A 20,587-nucleotide genomic window follows, 5' to 3' on the forward strand; every position below is an offset into this window, starting at 1 on the left:
TTGCTTGATTTGATTGTTCAAGAAATTACCTAGTTGCTAATATTGAACTGAATGTCACTTAACCTGCATGGGATCCTGGGATTCCAGTGTGACATGTGTTCTTGTCCTGGAAGATCCTATTAATTACTGACTAGTCCATCCTCCTAGTGACTCAAAGCCCCCTAACATCTTTCGCCTTTGTTGCTACCTCTGTATCATCCTACTTTGCAAGGCCCTGGAGGGAATTAAATGACAACCTATGTGACAGAGGTTTGGAAACTGCAAAGCACTATCACATGTAGAAGGTTCCAAAACCTTTCTTTCCAGGAACATGGAGGACGCTCCTCATTAAGTATATTCTTCACCTATATCAATTTTATGTTTTATGTTTTTTTCCACAAGTGTCATTTACAGAGGAGAACGTGACCTCTTTCCAAAATGGCTCATTACTTAGTTACCACAGTGTAATTTTTTACACAATACATACCACATATCTTTTCGTGGTTTTTATAACAGATAGATTCCGTGCTCCAGTTACATCATTTGCAACTACCATGTTCCTCAACAATGTGACTGTGGACTATCTGGGGTTCTTGCTAAATGCAGATTCTGATTCTGTCTGTCTGGGGTAGTGTCTGAGAGTCTGCATCTCTAATCAGCTCCCAAGTGATGCTTATGCAACTGGTCCATGCACACACTCTGGGAGGCAAGGACCTACTCTTCACTCAACTCATGTCCCTTTATGATAGGTCCTTCATCTGTGCCTTATTTACATGCTACTGTCATGTCTGTGTGTGTGTGTGTGTGTTATTCATGGTGGTATAAATTATCTAATGAGAAACACTAGGTATTCTAAGTTATCACCACAATAAAGAAGTAAAAATAACATCTTAACACATTACTGTTAGCGGGATGGATATTTATTGAGAGGTAAACCGTACTTCTAGTGCTGACTATTAAATTGTGGACCTAGATTTCAGTGAAAGACTTTTAAAAAGGCTAACATGCCTATGCTTTGTCTTGTCCTGACACTGGGAAAATGATTTCAATCTTTGCCCAGCTGTTATCTCTTTCATTGCAGGTGAAAATTGAGCTACCAACACAACTTCATGAGAAGCACCATATTCTTTTTTCTTTTTATCATGTCACTTGTGACATAAATGCAAAAGCTAACACCAAAAAGAAGGAGGCTCTGGAAACACCAGGTATTGACAGAAAGCAACCTGAGATAGCTGTGCATGTTATCTCTGGAACTTAAATTGGAGAGTATTTGAAAAGCTCTGATTTATTGAGTTTTTTAAAGTGACGTTTTATATTCATAAATGATAAATAGCTTTATTTTTACTCCTCGCCATGAAGATTTGTACTGAAAAGTTTTCCCTTTGTTGTTCCTTTGCACAGTTGGATATGCTTGGCTTCCTCTCATGAGAGATGATCAGATAGCTTCTCAAGAGTACAATATCCCAGTAGCAACAAGCCTGCCTCCGAATTATTTAAGTTTTCAAGATTCTGCAAGTGGAAAGGTATTGAATGATGTATAACTTAAGAGAAAAAATACATGGGCTAAATGGCGTGAGGTTATCTTCTTTCTGCTGTTTGAATTAACCCAACCTTGGTGTATGCATCCATTGTAATAAGGAATCAGGTGTACCTATGATATGTCAAATATCTTGTTTAGTTTGTGGCCAGTAGAAATGATCTGTTCAAAATGATCCCCTGGTATCACATTGCTTTCATTGACCAACATTACCAAATGTATTTGCATCTCTTATTTTCCATCTCTATAGGACCGCGAGGTTAATGGGTCGGGATGACAAATTAACGTAAACTAAATAACCTGTTTATTTCCTCTCTCTCAAATTGCCACAGTGACAGTAACAAACTCTTTTTTGCAGCATGGTGGGAGTGACATTAAATGGGTCGATGGTGGCAAACCACTTTTCAAAGTATCGACATTTGTTGTATCAACAGTGAATACTCAGGTGAGCGTGTTGTCCTGAAATATCAAAATCTTCTCTAACACATAAAATCATAAAGTGTCTCCTAGATTTACAGGAGGAGACTCACCATTCCACAAGGTGTCAGAGAGCAGGTGATCAAAATGGAAGAATGTTTGTGGCAAAACTGTATCCCTCTTCCAGAAGAGATCGAACGCCCTAACCCATAAAAGCTCAGGCACTACCGAACTGCAACCCAAAATTCCAGTAGCGTATTTATCAAAAGGGCACTTTCCTTGGAAGATGGTTTGCTTCCCATGACAACCACCAAGTGTTAAAAATATGAAACGTTTAAAATAAAGGCTTTGGACCTTTACCTTAAAACTCAGTCTAATTCCCAATCCCGACCCAAGGCTCCTCTCATGGAAAGGCCACGAGGTTGGCAGAACTGTATTTGAGAGTCACCTCGGCCAATTTCTGGCCCAGTGACCCTGGACAAGTCACCTCACCCCTGCAGTCCTGTGTCCTCAGCAGGAAAATGATAACAATAGAAAATCTCAACCTAAGGTGGTTGTGAGGCTCAAAATGAGAAACTGCACGTGAAACTATCTCGTGAACTGCAAAACGCTATACAAATGTAGTTATTATCACTGTCAAATTACCACAAACTCACCCTTCCATTGCAAGGCAGCTTACTTTACCACACTGTGAGGACTTTTGTGGTACTAATTATAAACAAACTATTACAAGTACATAGACTATGTATTGCTTCTTTCTTAAATTCAATGTGTACCTGGGTTTTTGTGTGTGTGTGGATTTTTGTTTGTTTTTTTGCTTCATGCTGCTTTAACCCTAGCACATACTTGGTTACTAAGAAAAATGAAATAATCCGGGTACCACCATATATTGGATCAAAAGGTCTTTCCGTAACCACTGGCGCCTCAAGCCAAATTTGGTCCTCTTCCCAAGTCCTATGCCCATGACTCCTTAAACCCATCTTTTCCCTGACGCCATCAGCCCCGGTCAAGTCCCACAAAATGGTCATTCTCCACCAAATCCTGCTTTTATAGCTCTCAGAATGCCCCGAGTTTCTCTTTCCCACACCTCCAGCTGCTTTTCTCCAAACTACCCAGGTCTCTCTGTGACTCACCACTACTCTCCTTTCTGCACATCAGCTTCCACCGCCCACGCACTCGTCACCCTGGGGGACACCTTCTTCCTTCCTCCATAGCGGTATTTACCTCAATTTTCAAACACGCCAGGCCCTATCCCGCACTGTGCCCTCTGTCTGCTTCATACCTCCAAGATCCAGGGATTCTGTGACACTCAGCCTTTCGTCAGCCAGGAGGGCGATCTCTCCCTCTCTGCCTACCCTCCCCTGATTGGTCTGGGCAGCTCCTACCCAACCTTCAGAGCTTGGCTCTAATGTCACGTCCTCAAAGAAGCCTTCCCTGTCCCCTAACCCCTCAGATATGCCGTGTCATCTTGTCATACACCCATACAGCACCCTGCTTTCCTTTGAAGCACTTGTCTAATTATGAGCAAATAGGTATGTGTGAAAATCATGGCATGGTACCTGATTCCAGGGCATAATGGAAGGACCACAGAGTGGCTTTTCCTTGCCCCTGACTGTGTCCTCCGTGCCTGACAAGAACCTGGCACATAGACAGCTTTCAATAAATAACTGTCGAATAAATGAAGTGAAACTGAAAATATACACACACGCACACGCACACAAATACCCCGACTTGAGGGGAACCCCGACCACAGATGCCCTCTAGAACTGACAAAGGCCAGAGAAACCCCCAGAGAGTGCACCTACACTAAAAGTCTGTATTCCACTTTCTGACTTCATAACTTTGACCCTCAACACAGAACTTAGGCATTTCCAAGGTGACACCCTTTTCAGGAAAGAGCATTAAAGGGCTGATTAGTTTGCTTAGGCTGCCATAACAAAATACCAGACTGGGTGGCTTAAACAACAGAAATGTATTTTCTCACAGGTCTAGAGGCTGGAAGTCTGAGATCAAGGTGTCAGCAGAGTTGGCTTCTTCCAAGGCCTCTCTCCTTGGCTTTCCTCTGTGTGTGCACATCCAAGCTTACTCTTCCATGAGGACATCAGTCATATTGGACTAGGGCCACCCTAACTAATTACCTCTTTAAAGACCTTATCTTCAAATATCATTACATCTGGAGGTACTGGGAATTAGGACTTCAACATATGGGTCTGGGGAGTCAAGTTTTATCTCACGATGTCAGGTGGACTTCATAATTTTTTAATTAACTCTGACATTTTAAGTCTGAAAATATCCGTATGCATTTTAAACTGTACCCATTCTCGTGTGTGTTAAAGAATAGGTAAGAAAAATTGGTAGAAGTCTGTGGAAGGAAGATGACAGAAGACAACTTAAAAAGAAAGAAAGGAAAGAACAGAGACAAGGGAAGTAATTCTCTAGCCATTATCATGTGGCCTGGAAAGAAAACAAATCTCTGAGAGTGAAATAGGAGAGAGAGGGGACTTTGTAGTTCAGGTCAAGCCCTCTGTGTGCTGGAATGCCTGTGAAAATGAGAGGTCTGTCACTATGCCTCCTGGACAAAGCACCTCACATCAAGGCATCTTGTCCTACAGAAGGGCTCACCTCCCATCACCATGATTGTTCCACAGCTTACATGTCATCAAAAATCAAGACTTTCTTTTGCTGTTTCAGGATCCACATGTGAACGCATTTTTCCGACAGTGCCAAAAAAGGGAGAAAGATATGTCTCAGTCACCTACCTCGAGTTTCGTCCGTTCTTGTAAGGTAACATGACATGCAACTAGCTGCAATGGTCTCCAGGGTAGAAATGGGCAAAACAGACCTTTACATTTTGCATTGAGCAGCAAACTAAGGGGTAATTATTATCGAAGATTTTAAAACACCTTATCAATTCAGAGACTAAAATGATTTTATTTCACAATTCCTAAAAGGTGTCTGTGTGTTCATTAAAAAATAAGCGAAGATCAGTTTCTGCAAAATAAAAATGATTGAAAATCAGAATCAATTGACTCTAAATTAGTTAATTAGATGTAGAGTCCTTGTAACATTACCCCCATGCCTTTATGTCATGCTAAATGCCATGCAAAATAAAGTCAAACAAAAGTGAGCTACAGTAGTCATATTCAAGTTCTGAAGAACGTCAGTAAAAGAATGTGCTTTAAATTTAATCAATGGCCTTTTTTTTTTTTTTTTGTCCTGCCAATTTAACAGAACTTACTGAATGTGGAAAAGATTCATGCAATCATGAGTTTTCTGCCGGTAATCTTGAATCAGCTCTTCAGGGTTCTGGTGCAGAATGAAGAAGATGAAATAAGCACAACTGTGACCAGGTATCCATAGCACAGCCTTAGGGGAAGAGATTTTATAAGCTGTGGTTACACACAACTTTGATTATAACCAAATGGCCACCTGATTGTGTATGCTTGCATTTCGTTCGAATACGTATCTCAAAGTTAAGTATGTCTCACTCTTGAGTTCTTACCTTCTAATCATCTATTACTATCATTCAAGTAAAGTTTTAGACCTCTTTTTTAACTTTGTGTTTTTAATTAAACTTTTTATTTTGAGATAGAGACACATGCAGTTGTAAGAAATAATGCAGAGAGAGTCCATGTTCTCTTTAGATGTTCCCAGTGGTGGCATTGTGCAAAACTATAGGACAATATCACTCCAAGAATATTAACATTGATAGAATCAGGAGACAGAATATTCCCGTCCCCACAAGGATCCCTCATGTTGCCCTTTTATTGACACACTTACTTCTTTGTCATCTCAAACCCCACTCCTTGCCCCGGACAACTACTAATCTGTTCTCCATCTCTAAAATTTTGTCACTTTAAGAATTTTATATATATTATATTGAAATTTTATATATAATAGGAATATATAAAATTTTATAGTATGTTAAAATATACTCTGTGCTCCACATATTCATATAATAAATTGATGAGTTTATTATATATTCTATTTTCAATTCATATATAAATTATATATTTTATATATATAATATGGATATGGAATTATATAGTATCACGGTATATAACCTTTGGGGATTGGCTTTTTTCACTCAGCATAATTCTCTGGAGATTCATCCAGGTTGTTGCATCAATCAATCAATAGTTCTCTCCTTTTTATTTCTGACTAGTATTCCACATCAAAAAATGTTTAAAAATTCACCTGTTGAAGGCTAGCTGGGTTGTTTCCAGTTTGGGGTACATTTGGGGTGAACATGTTTTCATTTCTTTGAAATGAGCGATTGTTGGGTCATATGGTCATTGTATGTGTTGGTTTTAAGAACATGCTGAATCTCTTGCATTCCTATACACTGATGATGAAAAATCTGAAAGAGAAATGAAGGAAACACTCCCATTTACCGTTGCAACAAAAAGAATAAAATACCTAGGAATAAACCTACCTAAGGAGACAAAAGACCTGTATGCAGAAAATTATAAGACACTGATGAAAGAAATTAAAGAGGATACAAACAGATGGAGAGATATACCATGTTCTTGGATTGGAAGAATCAACATTGTGAAAATGACTATATTACCCAGAGCAATCTACAGACTCAATGCAATCCCTGTCAAACTACCACTGGTGTTTTTCACAGAACTAGAACAAAAAATTTCACAATTTGTATGGACACACAAAAGACCCCGAATAGCCCAAGCAATCTTGGGAATGAAAAACAGAGCTGGAGGATTCAGGCTCCTGGACTTCAGACTATACTACAAAGCTACAGTCATTAAGACAGTATGGTACTGGCACAAAAACAGAAATATAGATCAATGGAACAGGATAGAAAGCCCAGAGACAAATGCATGCACATAAGGTCACCTTATCTTTGATAAAGGAGGCAAGACTATACACTGGAGAAAAGACAGCCTCTTCAATAAGTGGTGCTGGGAAAACTGGACAGCTACATGTAAATGAATGAAATTAGAACACTCCCTAACAGCACACACAAAAATAAACTCAAAATGGATTAAAGACCTAAATGTAAGGCCAGACACTATCAAATTCTCAGAGGAAAGCATAGGCAAAACACTCTATGACATAAATCACAGCTAGATCCTTTTTGACCCACCTCTTAGAGAAATGGAAATAAAAAGAAAAATAAAGAAATGAGACCTAATGAAACTTCAAAGCTTTTGCACAGCAAAGGAAACCATAAACAAGACGAGAAGACAACCCTCAGAATGAGAGAAAATATTTGCAAATGAAGCAACTGACAAAGGATTAACCTCCAAAATTTATAAACAGCTCATGCAACTCAGTATCAAAAAAACAAACAAACCAGTCCAAAAATGAGCAGAAGACCTAAATAGATTGCCAACAAACACATGAAAGAATGCTCAACATCACTAATCATTAGAGAAATGCAAGTCAAAACTACAATGAGGTATTACCTCACACCAGTCAGAATGGCCATCATCAAAAAATCTACAAACAATAAATGCTGGAGAGGGTGTGGAGAAAAGGGAACCCTCCTGCACTGTTGGTGGGAATGTAAATTGATACAGCCACTATGGAGAACAGTATGGAGGTTCCTTAAAAAACTAAAAATAGAACTACCATATGATCCAGCAATCCCATTATTGGGCATATACCCTGAGAAAACCATAATTCAAAAAGAGTCATGTACCACAATGTTCATTGCAGCTCTATTTACAATAGCCAGGACATGGAAGCAACCTAAGTGTCCATCGACAGATGAATGGATAAAGAAGATGTGGCACATATATACAATGGAATATTACTCATCCATTAAAAGAAACGAAATTGATTTATTTGTAGTGAGGTGGGTGGACCTAGAGTCTGTCATACAGAGTGAAGTAAGTCAGAAAGAGAAAAACAAATACCGTATGCTAACACATATATATGGAATCTAAAAAAAGAAAAATGGTTATGAAGAACCTAAGGGCAGGACAGGAATAATGATGCAGATGTAGAGAATGGACTTGAGGACATGGGGCAGGGAAGGGTTAGCTAGGATGAAGTGAGAGAGTGGCATGGACATATATACACTACCAAATGTAAAATAGGTAGCTAGTGGGAATCAGCTGCATAGCAGAGGGAGATCAGCTCAGTGCTTTGTGACCACCTAGAAGGGTGGGATAGGGAGAGTGGGAGGGAGATGCAAGAGGGAGGAGATATGGGGATATATATATATGTATAGCTGATTCACTTTGTTATAAAGCAGAAACTAAAACACCATTGTAAAACAGTTATACTCCAATAAAGATGTTAAATTTTTTTAAATTTTAATTAAAAATAACATGCTGAATTGCTTTCCAGAATAGCTGTACCATTTCTCTCCCACTAGATCTTATTTTTTTATGCTCAATTTTTCTTCAACTGTTCTCACTTTAAATTTGCCTGTACTATATTCTTTCAACATTACTAATCTGTCTTGTGACTTTGGCAGTTACAATTTCCTCTTTCTAGAGATAGAATTCTTGATTAATTATTGAATCAAATATTTCTAAAGTTCACTTTTTTTAAAATATTAGTTACAGCATTCTGGAAAAAAACTACTCTTCACATTGAAATGTTTCCAGTACCTTCATAACTCACAGGCATATTATTAGCCTCTTTCAGAATGAGAGTCTTTAGCGTCAGTTTTTTGTTTGTTTGTTTGTTTGGCTGCGTTGGGTCTTCATTGCTGCACGCAGACTTTCTCTAGTTGCAGCGAGTGGGGTCTACTCTTCGTGGCAGTGCACAGGCTTCTCATTGCGGTGGCTTCTCTTTTTGCAGAGCATGGGCTCTAGGTGCACTGGCTTCAGTAGTTGTGGCACATGGGCTCAGTAGTTGTGGCTCGCGGGCTCTAGAATGCAGGCTCAGTAGTCGTACTGCACAGGCTTAGCTGCTCAATGGCATGCAGGAGCTTCCCGGACCAGGGCTCAAACCCGTGTCCCCTGCACTGGCAGGCAGATTCTTAACCACTGCGCCACCAGGAAAGTCCCCTTTAGCGTCATTTTTAAAGGAAATCTCTGAAGCTCTAGAAAATTAAAGTATCTCTAACAGTTCTACAACCAGGCAATTCTGGAGCCAGATTAGAAGGCCCCAACTGTGCCTTCAAGTTATGCCTTTTTCAACATGAGTATATGCATCTGTGTTGGCAAAACTCCTAAGTATTTCAGCAGATAGATCTGTTGAAATTCTGGGCTGTTCCTAAGCCCTACAGCCGTGGAGTAACTGGAAGTATTAATGTGAAGAAATCAACCCGTACCACAAGTGCTACTGGAAACCCTAACCCAGCTAAGAGGGAAAACCCAAAAACCTGCATCTTAAACTAATTAGTTTTTCCAAAAGCATGTATATAACACCTCTAGGTTGGAAGACTAGCCCTTTTAAAGTGGAACATGATAGTTGGAGGTTAAAGTAGTTTTTTTTGTTTTTTTTTTAATATCTTTATTGGGGTATAATTGCTTTACAATGGTGTGTTAGTTTCTGCTTTATAACAAAGTGAATCAGTTATACATATACATATGTTCCCATATCTCTTCCCTCTTGCGTTAAAGTAGTTTTAATAAGGTACTAAAAATGATCCCTTTTCCAAGAAAACAATGTCAGCAAACACATAGACCATAATAGCACATACAACTTGGGCAAAAATGTCTCCAGTATGGTATTGCAGCCATAATACATTACTTATAGCGTAGTGTTTAGAGATTTCATGGTTGGAAATGGCTAACAGGTATTGTAGATGTTAAACACCCAGTATTGGGGGATAAAGGGGGGGCGGGGAGAGTCTGAAATTGGTTCGTTCATTCATTCAACAACGATTAAGCACCCAGTTTACCAAGCACTCCAGTGACAAACCAAGTGGTATTTTCCTGCCTTCTCCAGAAAGTCCACTCAACAGCATTGCTTTTCCAGGGTTCTGACTGACATCGTGACCAAGTGCCATGAGGAGCAGCTGGACCACTGCATCCAGTCCTATATTAAGGTACAAAATTGCCAGCTGGGCATTGGTCATATCCCCTTGTGCTGTGTGGCTTTTCTCACTTCCTGTCTGCGACAAGTGGGAAGTTTCCCCCTTTAGCTAGACGGTGCCTACCACAGTCATAGCAGACATTCCCCTTAGCTACTTAGAATTCCTTCTTTTTGCATTGATGGGCTCAATGTATTGTTTCAATGTATAAATGTATATATAATGTGTACATGTGCAAATGAATATATATATGGGGAGAAAGAGCAAAGAAAGAGAGGAGAAAACTAAAGTATTGTCCTTTGAAGTCAACATTACAAATAAATGAAATTCCTCTATAAATTTAAGGAAGATGTTTCCTGTTGGTTTGTTGAATGTGCTATGTTTCTTCTGTAATGTTTTCTTAGCTCTTTTTATTGTTTTCTCAGGCATTATTTCATTTTCCCAGTTACTGTATATTTGTACCTGCTTCTGGTATGTTAAGTCCTTTATCCTCTGGCATGCACCACTAGCCCATCCCATCAGTGTGCACTGCATCCTTCAGTGGCCTTCGTCAGATGTTCACTCGGATATGTTTATATTCTCATTTTCAGTTGGCCTGTGACTTAATGCCAGTGAACTTGTGATGATGTTTGTACATTATAGTTCCAACCTAAAAGTCATCTTCTTGAGTGAAGAGAAAGAATCCACCCAGATATAAATGAAAGTACCTTATATTCCTTTATGATGCATAGAGGACCTAAATTTCAATATTTATGCACAGATTGTATCTTTAAGAGACAGAGACCTTTTTATTAAAAGATATATTCCATTAATATATAGATAGACATTTATCCATATATTTTAGGTGTCTAGAAAGGTGACTAGAGAAGAATTTGGCGTCTTCTTTGACAGAAATGCTCCTGTAAAAGGAAGTAACTAGAAATTTTACTCTGGAGTGAACCCTTCTGAGATACCATCAGTGAGGAATTTTTCTCATTACAGTTTTATATTTACATGTTTTCTACCTGTCAGAAATGTTAGATGTCTTCCCAAATATCTAAGTATGAGTGTGTGCCATTCCTTAAAATAGCCCATACGCCAAAAAGAGCTTCTTCACAATAATTTCCCTATGGTATAATTTTACCCAATAAGATCTACAATTCAACTGCAGAAGGCCAGTTCCACCTACAAATGCCTTTTTAGTTTGCTCTCTAAGACAGAGTCATAGCTTACTTTTATAAGGTATTGAAGACTTTACTGTTCAACAGAAATCATCTATAGAATTTTCATTCTCTCGACACTTAACCCAGTTTTCCATTTCAATTGCCAAAGGGGCTAAGAAAAAAAATTCCCCAATCCTTATTACACAAAGTCATCTCCTTTTCAACACACATATTATTTACCTTGTTCCAATGGAATCACTGAAAATTGCATTGAGAACCCACTGATGTTGCAGTTATTTTTGTGACAGCCGAGGCTAGTTCCTGGGGAGAGCCTTACATCAGCTCTCAGATGTTATCTGTCATGCTCCTGGAGCATTGTCCTGGAAATGCACCTGGAAAGGTCTTTATTTTTAAGCAGGATGTTTGAAATAGCCTGATGAGACCTTTTGATTTTGTAATGTAAGAAGCTGTGTATTTAGTTTGCTTTGAAGTGGTTCAAATCTGGAAATACACCTATGTGGAATTTCAAGCTGATAAAAATTCCTAAAGATATTTTATAACATAATTTCATATATCTAAAACAAATACAGCCTAATAAGTATAACCAACTGGAATTTTACTCTGGAAAGAGCATTAAAGTAGCAAATGGAAAACTACATTCTAGTTAAGGTTAAATAGCTAACAGAGCAATCAGCCTCTCTGAGCCTCACTTTTCTCCTCTGTGAAGTGAGATGGGGGAGACCCCATGAACATCTAGGTCTATGATTCTGTGATTTGTCTCTTGCTGCAGTACATGGCTGACAGCCTGACCTTGACCAAGGAGTATGACTTTTTTTACCCGTGGTGGAAAAAATTATTTTTTAGCATATACATTAAGCCCCACACCTAAGAGTATAATGAAAACTGGTACCAATATGTGCTTTGATGTCCTTGAAGGATGGGATAGCTGATATAATTCAAACCTATTCAGAAGTAATCTAAACACCATTTCAAGTTCAGTGGTGCTAAATGCTGCTAACTCACTCCATCTACGATATCCAAAATGCACACATACACCATGTCTTTTTCAAAAATGTAAACCTAAGGTCAATCTAATTAAATGGTTTATAGCAATTCGTAGGACTGATATGGTCTAGCCAAAATTTTTAAAATTTCAGAGCTAGTCAAAATGCCCTTGGGGCTTAATTACTGCACATGGGATTAGACAGTTGATGACATTACCCTCATATGAGTCATAATCCATGAGGGGGAAAATCATACTACTCTTGATGTTAGCTAGTTTCATGCATTTCTTAGCCTCGTTTTTCTCCTTTGGGATGAGCGTGGAGAAGTTAGGCCCCATCAGAATGATTTAGATATCAATGGCCTGTGAAGTTCAAAGAAATAATTACAGACCCAAATGCAAAGTGCCTCTGCTTTGTTTCTTGCCTGCATTCATCCTTGACTGTAGTGAAGTCCAAATTTTGAATATTATGAAGAAATGACCTTCCTTGAGGCAAACCCAACTCATAAGTAAAATATTATAATTCAGTAATAAGCATTTTGTATTTTAAATATACATGCATGAATTGATACTTAAAATATATGAAGAAATATGGAAAACTAAACCATGACATGCACTCAGTGGTGAATGCCAGCACCAATCTTTTAAGAAAAGAAAGCGAGAAGCATTAGTTATCTTACTGATGGCCAATTATTATGAACCTGTTGGTTGCCACGTCTCAGCATGAGATGGTAGTGGACCCTGGGCTTGTGGGCAGCTCACCTCCTGGCCTCTGGAAGGCGCCTGCTTCCCCACTTGGCTATTTGAGTGGGTGCTCTACCCTTTCAGGATGAAGAAATGCTACCATGCCACCCACCTGTTGCCAGTGGAAGGAAGGAGAAGGGGAAATGTATCCTAAGTAGGTGGGTCAAAGCCCTCCGTGTTTCCTTGAACCCTCTAAATTGCTCTCTGATCTTCTTTGTGATTTCGACAAAGAGCGTTTCAAGGAGAACTTAGGTGAGCAAGGCTCTACCTGTGCAAAGCCCTCAATGGGAGCAGGTGTGTATTACACTTCTCATTGGGCCTTCATTTATTTCATGACAAAACCTGGCATGAGCAGATAAGTTTGAGACATGAGTTATTCTTGGAACGTAATTTTTGATGCTTTGTTTTTAAGTATTTAACTTTTTTCACTTTTTGGATTTTCTTCAGTTTGTGTTCAAGACCACGGCGTGCAAGGAGAGAACTATACATGAGGAACTGGTTAAAAATGTGACTGGTCTTTTGCAATCAAATGACTCCACAACAGTCAAGCATGTCCTGAAGGTAAAGAATTTAAAGACGGTCCTTTCATTGGGATGGCTTACACTCAACCCTGAAGGTGATAGGATTCATTGATTTTTATAGATCGTTTCTCTAATAGTTTCTGGTATAAGCTTCATGTTGAAACAGTAACATATGAACCTGTTAAGAAAAAGAGATCCGTGTCAAGAGAACAGATCATTTTAACAAGTAGAATGGACTCAAGTTAAGTCCTTTGGCCTAAAGGCAGAACTAATGGCTATTAAGAATGACCGAAAACATTCAAAAACGCTAAGTGTACCCCAAATAAAGTTTATTGGGTTTTCAGGCACAGGAAGAGGAAAACTACCAACAAAAGGATTAATGATGTAGTAATGAATATACTGACAGCAGAGAAGAGGCAGAGAAACAGCCACTCTTTGACCCCCAAAAGTTGAAACACATGCATTTGTAGTAATAGAAGAAGAGATGGTGAGAAGCTGGTAAAGATGTAACTTATAGACTTGTGAATGTAGTCCCCTGCTAAATTAATTATCTATCATGACTTGACAGATAGATGATTGATTAGTAAGTCGCTCGAAGGGGAGGCTGAAGGCCGGATCAATAAGCGTCAACAGGAGTTGACTGAAATCACATGTTCCTAGGCCAAGCGGTTGGTTTGTTTAAATTTAAATCAGCCGTATGACTATATTCATTCAGTTTATCCAACAAGTATGTTCCAAGTGCCTTCCTTGTGACAAGCGCCATCCTCACCATCCTAGGCATTTGGCGTGCATTTAGAGAATAGAATAAAGATCTCTGCCCTCGGGAAGCTTACATTCTACTGCGGGATAAAAACAATAAATGACACACATGATAGCAAAGTTAATTAAATTGTACGTTTGGAGGTGAGAAGCAGCATAGGAAAAGAAAATGTCGAGCAGGTAAATGGAATGCGGAGTCCTGAGTATGCAGGGTGAGGTTTGCAGTTTTAAATAGAATGGTCAAGGTAGAGCTCATGGAGAAGGTAATACCTCAGCTAAAAATGTGAAGAAAGTGAGGGAGCTGGAGATGTTGAGGGTAGAACATTAAAGGTAGAGGGGAAAACGTACCGTATTTATCTTTGTCTGACTTACTTCACTAAGCATAATACCCTCCGAGTTCATCCATGATGTCACAAATAGCAAAATTTCATTCACTTATATGTGGAATCTAAAAAGTAAAACAAGCAAGTGGATATAACAAAACAGAAACAGACTCACTGATACAGAGAACGAACTAGTGGTTCTGAGATGAGAGAGGAGTGGGGGGAGGGGACAAATAAGTGAAGGGGATTAACAGGTACAAACTGTTAGGTATAAAATAAGTTACAAGGAGGTAATGTAGAGTGCAGGGTATATCGCCAATATTTTTATAATAACGTTATATGGAGTACAATCTATAAAAATATTGCGTCATTATGTTGTGCACCTGAAACTAATATAATATTGTAAGTCAGCTATATTTCAAAAGAAAAGGTAGAGGGGAAGACCTGTATAACGTTGTAAGGCAGCAGCACACCTAGTGGATATGCCTGAAAGATGGCAGGGAGGCCAATGTGGCTGAAGCCACGTGAGCAAAGAAAAGCAGAGGCAAGTTGAAGTCAGAGAGGCAGCGGGAGGTTTGGCAGGTAATGTAAGGCCTGTGGGCCATTGCAAGGGTTTTGGCTTCCACCCAGAGAGAAACTGGGAGCCGTCAGAGGACTTTGAGTGGAGGAGTAACTTGAGCTGATCTTGGTTCAAAAGGATCGCTCTGATGGCTGCGTAGAGGACTGTAGTGGGGTGAGAGTGGAGACGGGGCTGCTGAAGAAAGCTGCCTGCCTAGCGTCCATGTTGCTGTGAATGGCATTATTTCATTCTTTTTAATGGCTGCGTAATAATATCGCATTGTATACATGTACCACATCTTTATCCATTCGTCTGTCAATGGGCATGTAGGTTGCTTCCATGTCTTGGCTATTGTAGACAGTGCTGCAGTGAACATTTTGGTACATGACTCTTTTTGAATTATGGTTTTCTCAGGGTATATGCCCAGTAGTGGGATTGCTGGATCATATGGTAGTTATAGTTTTAGTTTTTTAAGGAACCTCCATACTGTTCTCCATAGTGACTGTACCAATTTACAGTCCCACCAACAGGGTAGGAGGGTTCCCTTCTCTCCACACCCTCTCCAGCAGGGTCCTCTGGGGAGAGTCAGTGTTCAGTTAAAAGACAAGGCAAAGGGAATGTTTGGAGGAGAAGTTGCATCTTCAGGAGATTTTATTGGTGATGGACCATGTGTTCCAGACCAAAGGTATGGTGGGTGGGTTTCAGGAGATGAGAAGCAGTGAGATACACAAGGGGGTGTGCAGCACCTACGGAGACCAGAGGGCAGGAGAGGAGTGAGGCTTCTTCTGTCATCAGACGTGAACAGAGGCAAGAGTCTCAATGGGATTGGTCCTGGTGGATTCAAGGTAAATAGTGGAGGTGGGGCTGAGTGCTGAGGAGTGAGAGTGACAGGTGTCAGTTAAATCAAGAGACAAATGGTAGAACATTTGGCATGGTGGTTAAAAATATTATTTAGGACAAGGTGGGGTGCCTTGTGTTAATTAAATATTCCCAACAGCATGAATTTCACTTCCAATATCAAGTTTACTAAGGAATGACCCCCTTTTTAAACCAGAGCTTAAACGTCCTTTCTTCCTCATCTCAGTCAATCTTCCAGCGTTAGAACCCAGTACTCAAAAGTTCTTAACGGCGTGCTTGGTATCAGCCTAAAATTGGATATAGTTCAGATGCCCATCCACAGTAGAGCAGATAGGTAAATTGGGATTATATATGTGATGCAATGACAATAGAGGACCCTCAGCTACCTAGCTCCACATAAATAAACCTCAGAAAAGCATTTGTTGAATTGAAAAGGCCATCACAAGAGAATACATACAGGATGATTCCGTTTATTTAAAGTTCAGGGACAGGCAAAACTGAATATCACTTCGATGTATGATATTGGCAGCAAAATTATGAAGGAAAGCAAGGGAATGATGAACACAAAACTCAAAATTATTATATGTGGTGGAGAGGCTGGGAAGGGAAGAGGCTCAGGGGAGTGTATTCTTTGTAAGTGTACACAATATGTGATGTATATTTTTTGTATCTGGGTTAAGCAAGACCCTTAGACCCAAGAAAGAGGGGCCTCCGCTCTTGAATATGCTTTGATCTTCTCCAAATGTACCCCTTCTCATAAGAAAAAGTATGAGAATAGCCAAGAGCAATGCTCCTGGGAGCCCCTACCGCCTCTTCAGCACCTCTAAGAATCCCCAGGAGCCCTACCTAAAGGGTTTATAGGTTAATTCCTGGGCCTGCTTAGATCTCTTTCCTAAGTCCATTGTTCAGAGGGAAAATCTGGAGTGTAACCCAAGACCCAAGAGGGGAGCAGTGTTTGGTGGGAGAGAGGGACCAGTTTGTGGGCAGCACCTGGATTTGCAGGCTGGACAGTCACCCACGTGCCCCAGGCCCCTCAGTGTAGGGCAGAGCCTCAGGTGAGAAGAGGGGGTGAGCCCCGCGTCCTGGTGCAGCATTCCAAGTTGTCATGAACTTATATTTGTCAAGATAGGAGGATCCAACCTATTTTATTTAAGACTCTGCTAACGTGACTTTGAACTTTTCGATATTTTCACACGTGGCTTCCATGTTCACTCTTGCCTCTATCCCTGGCAATGTTAGGGGTGGGTCTGCTACACCATATTTTAAGATAAAAAAGTTTTACTTAGTTTTGTTTAACTAAGTAAAACAGATAGAACACCCAATGAATGAATAAGTATTTCATAAGACTACTGTCTACTCAGCCATGTCTAGCAATCCAGTATCTTGTTTTAGTTTAAACAGTCTTTGAGATGACTGAGGAACAGAAGTATCTGGTATTTACTTTTACCATTAGAACTTTGCTAAGGATGATCCTAACATAATGGAGAATATACTATTGCTCTGATGCATTGAATTTCAAAGAATACATTTTAAGATAAACGTTTTATAAAATTGCATGTTGTGAAGAATGGAATTATCATTATTTTGCTATAAGATGATAAATTTCTGGTTGTCTTTTCTTTTCCTAACAGCATTCCTGGTTCTTCTTTGCAATTATCCTAAAATCCATGGCACAGCACTTGATTGACACAAATAAAATTCAGGTACGATGATAGGTAATACAATAGCATCCAATAAATGTGAGACATGATTGTGTGTATCAGTACAGGTCCTTCAGAAGCAGATGCCAGCACAAAATTAGAAGTACAAAAATGACTACAAAGGATAAACGGACAGGCAAAAGGACTAGGAAGGTCTGACACCTGTGAAAGGAGATGGCAAAGGAAGGAGGATCAGCTAGAAAGAGGCTTGCAGTGAGAAAGTTGTAGGTGGGCCAATGGGCTGTCTGAGAGCAAAGAATGTTCATGAGAAAAGTCCTGCATCAGGAAGATGGTCTGGCTCCGTTACCTCTGCAAGCTCAGTAATTACTCAGAGCAGCCGGAGAGAATGTGACTTGGCATGAACTCTTGAGTGGGTCCCAAAAGCTTCGTAGTTATTTCATTCATCCCAGTAGACTTTTTCTCAAGGGAGTATCTGAGCTATGCACATCCTCGGCTGCCACCCGTGGTCCACAGTCCACAGCTTACACTACCTTTCACATATGATTATGAATCTTCTCCTCCACAGTTCCCATGGGCCTCTCCTTCCGGAAAGGAAACTTACAAGAGGGAGGCTAGTGGGATTAACTGTAGCCCCTGTTACTATAGTTGGTCTCGGAACCCTGTGCAGTTCTCATCACCTCCCTCCTCCACCATCCATTCTAGATTGCCCTCACCCTCAGCCAGCAGCTCTGAAGGTCTTGGTGACTTACTGTGTTGTGACCCAAACCCTCATTCCAGAGTGGTCCAGGGTGGTCTCACCCTCCCAAGCCTCCAGTGTGTGGTTACTCTAGATGCTAATCATGTCAATACAAATTATACCTTTGGACCAGGGAAATGGCTGTTTGGTGGATTTTTGAAGCCAGTGGACTCTCTGCTAACAGAACTTTAGGCAGGGCAACTTTATGAATCCTGTGAGTTTCCACTATAACTGGGTGGACTTGGTGGTGTTTCGGTCTCCAGATAGCAGTATCAACTCAGATCTTGTGGCCAGTAGTTCTTGAAATATATGACTATTCCCCTCCGCCTAGTATCGTCACCTGAGGAAAGCCTTTGGAGAAGGACTGGTGGAATCATTACAGTATGTACTTATCAAAGGTCTGTAGGGGGCTTTCTTTAGGGACCCTGCCTCCTCTTCAGTCAGCATGTACCAGATCTGAAAATTGACTGAGATCCAAGAACAGAGAGAGGATTCACGTCTACTTACTGGAACAAACATCCTCATCTCCCGATTGTCCAACCTCGCCTTCTTGGTGGACTTAAGCATCGCCACTGTTGGCTGCTGATTGTCTCGTCCCTGGGGCTTCCAGCATGTCATTACTCAGCTCTGTAGCTCCCTGAGAGTCCAGCCCCCTCGGCTGCTCTCCAGATCTGCCATTTGTTTTGGGAATCGCAACCCCCTGGCCCCTGGAGATTAGGTGCAACCACATGGCCTCTGTTATATTGATGCCCCTCATCCTCGTGACTGTTAGCGAGCCAACACTGGGACTGCCTCTCTCACCTGCAGGTGGGAGACACCACTGAACGGTCTTAGGGATGTCGGTCCCCAGTACCTTCCTGATGGCCTTGTGGATAGTGGGTCTTCCGCGCTCATATTTCCATTCCTACGTGTCCACCTTCGTCTGCTTCTTTATTCCTTCCTCATTCATCTGCCAGGGCAACCTAGGCATTTCCATTCTGCTTAAAATGAGCCATCTCCAGGATTCTAAGAGCCAACTAACAGTGAGTGGTCCATCCCCTGAGGTCTTATTTAAGCCCATGTCCTGACAAAGTGCCCTCACGTCAATGAAGTTGGATTTATCCATTCTTATGTTCTGGCCATCTTGGTCAAACACACTCAACATCCAATCTCAGTGGTGCTCCCACGGTAGCTCCTGCTGGTACCTGCTAACTAATTCTTACAACTCCTTGGGGTACACGCCCTTCCTTACCTTATTAGGCCCAGCAGGTTCACAGCTGAGTTAAGCTGGCATTTAATCCCAGTTCATGGCCTGAGCTCCAGGAGAGGAGGAAGGACAGCTCCTGAAGGGTTTGCCTGGCCTCTTGCAGAGAGAGACCTTTGCAATGTATTCCCACACAGGAGAAGTGCTGACTCTTAATAGAGAGGGATGGGGCACTGAGGATTCAGGGGAGTCTGCCAAGCCACCATCCTCGGGCCATCCATCCACGTGCCCCAGCTGTGCCTCCAGGCCTCAGGCCTTTCCAAACATGGCTTTGACATAAGCGTAACAGACCTGCCTTGGCTGCACATCTCATCATCTCTGGTATTCCATGACTCTCAGTTCTTAAGTCCTATGTTTGCTTTTCAGCTGTGTCTGCTCTTCTACTTCCAGAGATAAGAGCCTCCTGTCTGGGAGGAAGAGAAAATCTAACATGAAGCTAAGACTGATTCCTATCTCTCTGTTCTCAAGCTGTATCAGGAAACCTCACCACTGTAATCCTTGCTCTGCCACTAACATGTTCGATGATTTTAAAAAAAGACACTAAACATCTCAGAGTCTGTTCTCCCATATGTAAAAAGAACAAATTGGACTAAAATCCTTTAGTTCCCACCGGTATGTATCTGCTAAAATAGATAGGTCACAAAACACCCTTATGAACAGCCTAAGAATAAAGGAACTCATCGTAAACGAGAGTTTATCTTCACTGATTCAAGTTCCCTTTTCATTACCCTCTTCCACAGCAATCACCATACCCAGTTTTCTTCCAGAGGTGCACGGCCTTCCAATTTTCTAACCGTCTCTATTTATCACAGTAGGAGAAGACCGGATACCATCATTTGACTTGAAAGCATTCACAATAAACATCTCCCAAGCTATTCGCATTTTCTTTTCTTATTTTTTAATTGTGAAGTGAATAGCTTTCTTTGCTATTAAAAAAAGCTTCCATCATCAAGGAGATGTGAGAAAGTCAGATCCCCTAGCCTGGTCCTCTGAAAGGCAGATAACACCTCCCTGTGACCCCTGCTTTCTTGTCCAAGGCGAATTCCTATTTACTAGGAAGTGCTGAATATCTTCTCAACACTGAGCTCTAGTAGCCAAAGTTTTCTTGTACTGGCTACACCTTTTGTTTCCCATCAGCCACTTGTTCT

General features: G+C 40.7%; 1 protein-coding gene across 3 annotated transcripts in view; it reads left to right on the forward strand.

Moving 5' to 3' along the window:
- The window catches only part of DOCK10 (dedicator of cytokinesis 10), a 277,694-nt gene that overhangs the window by 203,122 nt on the left and 53,985 nt on the right, over window positions 1–20,587 (forward strand). For all 3 annotated transcript variants that reach the window (XM_060151258.1, XM_060151257.1, XM_060151259.1), the window contains exons 20-27: window positions 1,061–1,184; window positions 1,381–1,502; window positions 1,875–1,961; window positions 4,625–4,717; window positions 5,165–5,283; window positions 9,836–9,905; window positions 13,227–13,340; window positions 17,431–17,502. In XM_060151258.1, the coding sequence (XP_060007241.1) occupies window positions 1,061–1,184; window positions 1,381–1,502; window positions 1,875–1,961; window positions 4,625–4,717; window positions 5,165–5,283; window positions 9,836–9,905; window positions 13,227–13,340; window positions 17,431–17,502 (801 nt within the window). The remainder of the gene's footprint in view (window positions 1–1,060; window positions 1,185–1,380; window positions 1,503–1,874; window positions 1,962–4,624; window positions 4,718–5,164; window positions 5,284–9,835; window positions 9,906–13,226; window positions 13,341–17,430; window positions 17,503–20,587) is intronic.

This window comes from Lagenorhynchus albirostris, chromosome 6 (genome assembly GCF_949774975.1).
Source record: "Lagenorhynchus albirostris chromosome 6, mLagAlb1.1, whole genome shotgun sequence".
NCBI classification, from domain to species: domain Eukaryota; kingdom Metazoa; phylum Chordata; class Mammalia; order Artiodactyla; family Delphinidae; genus Lagenorhynchus; species Lagenorhynchus albirostris.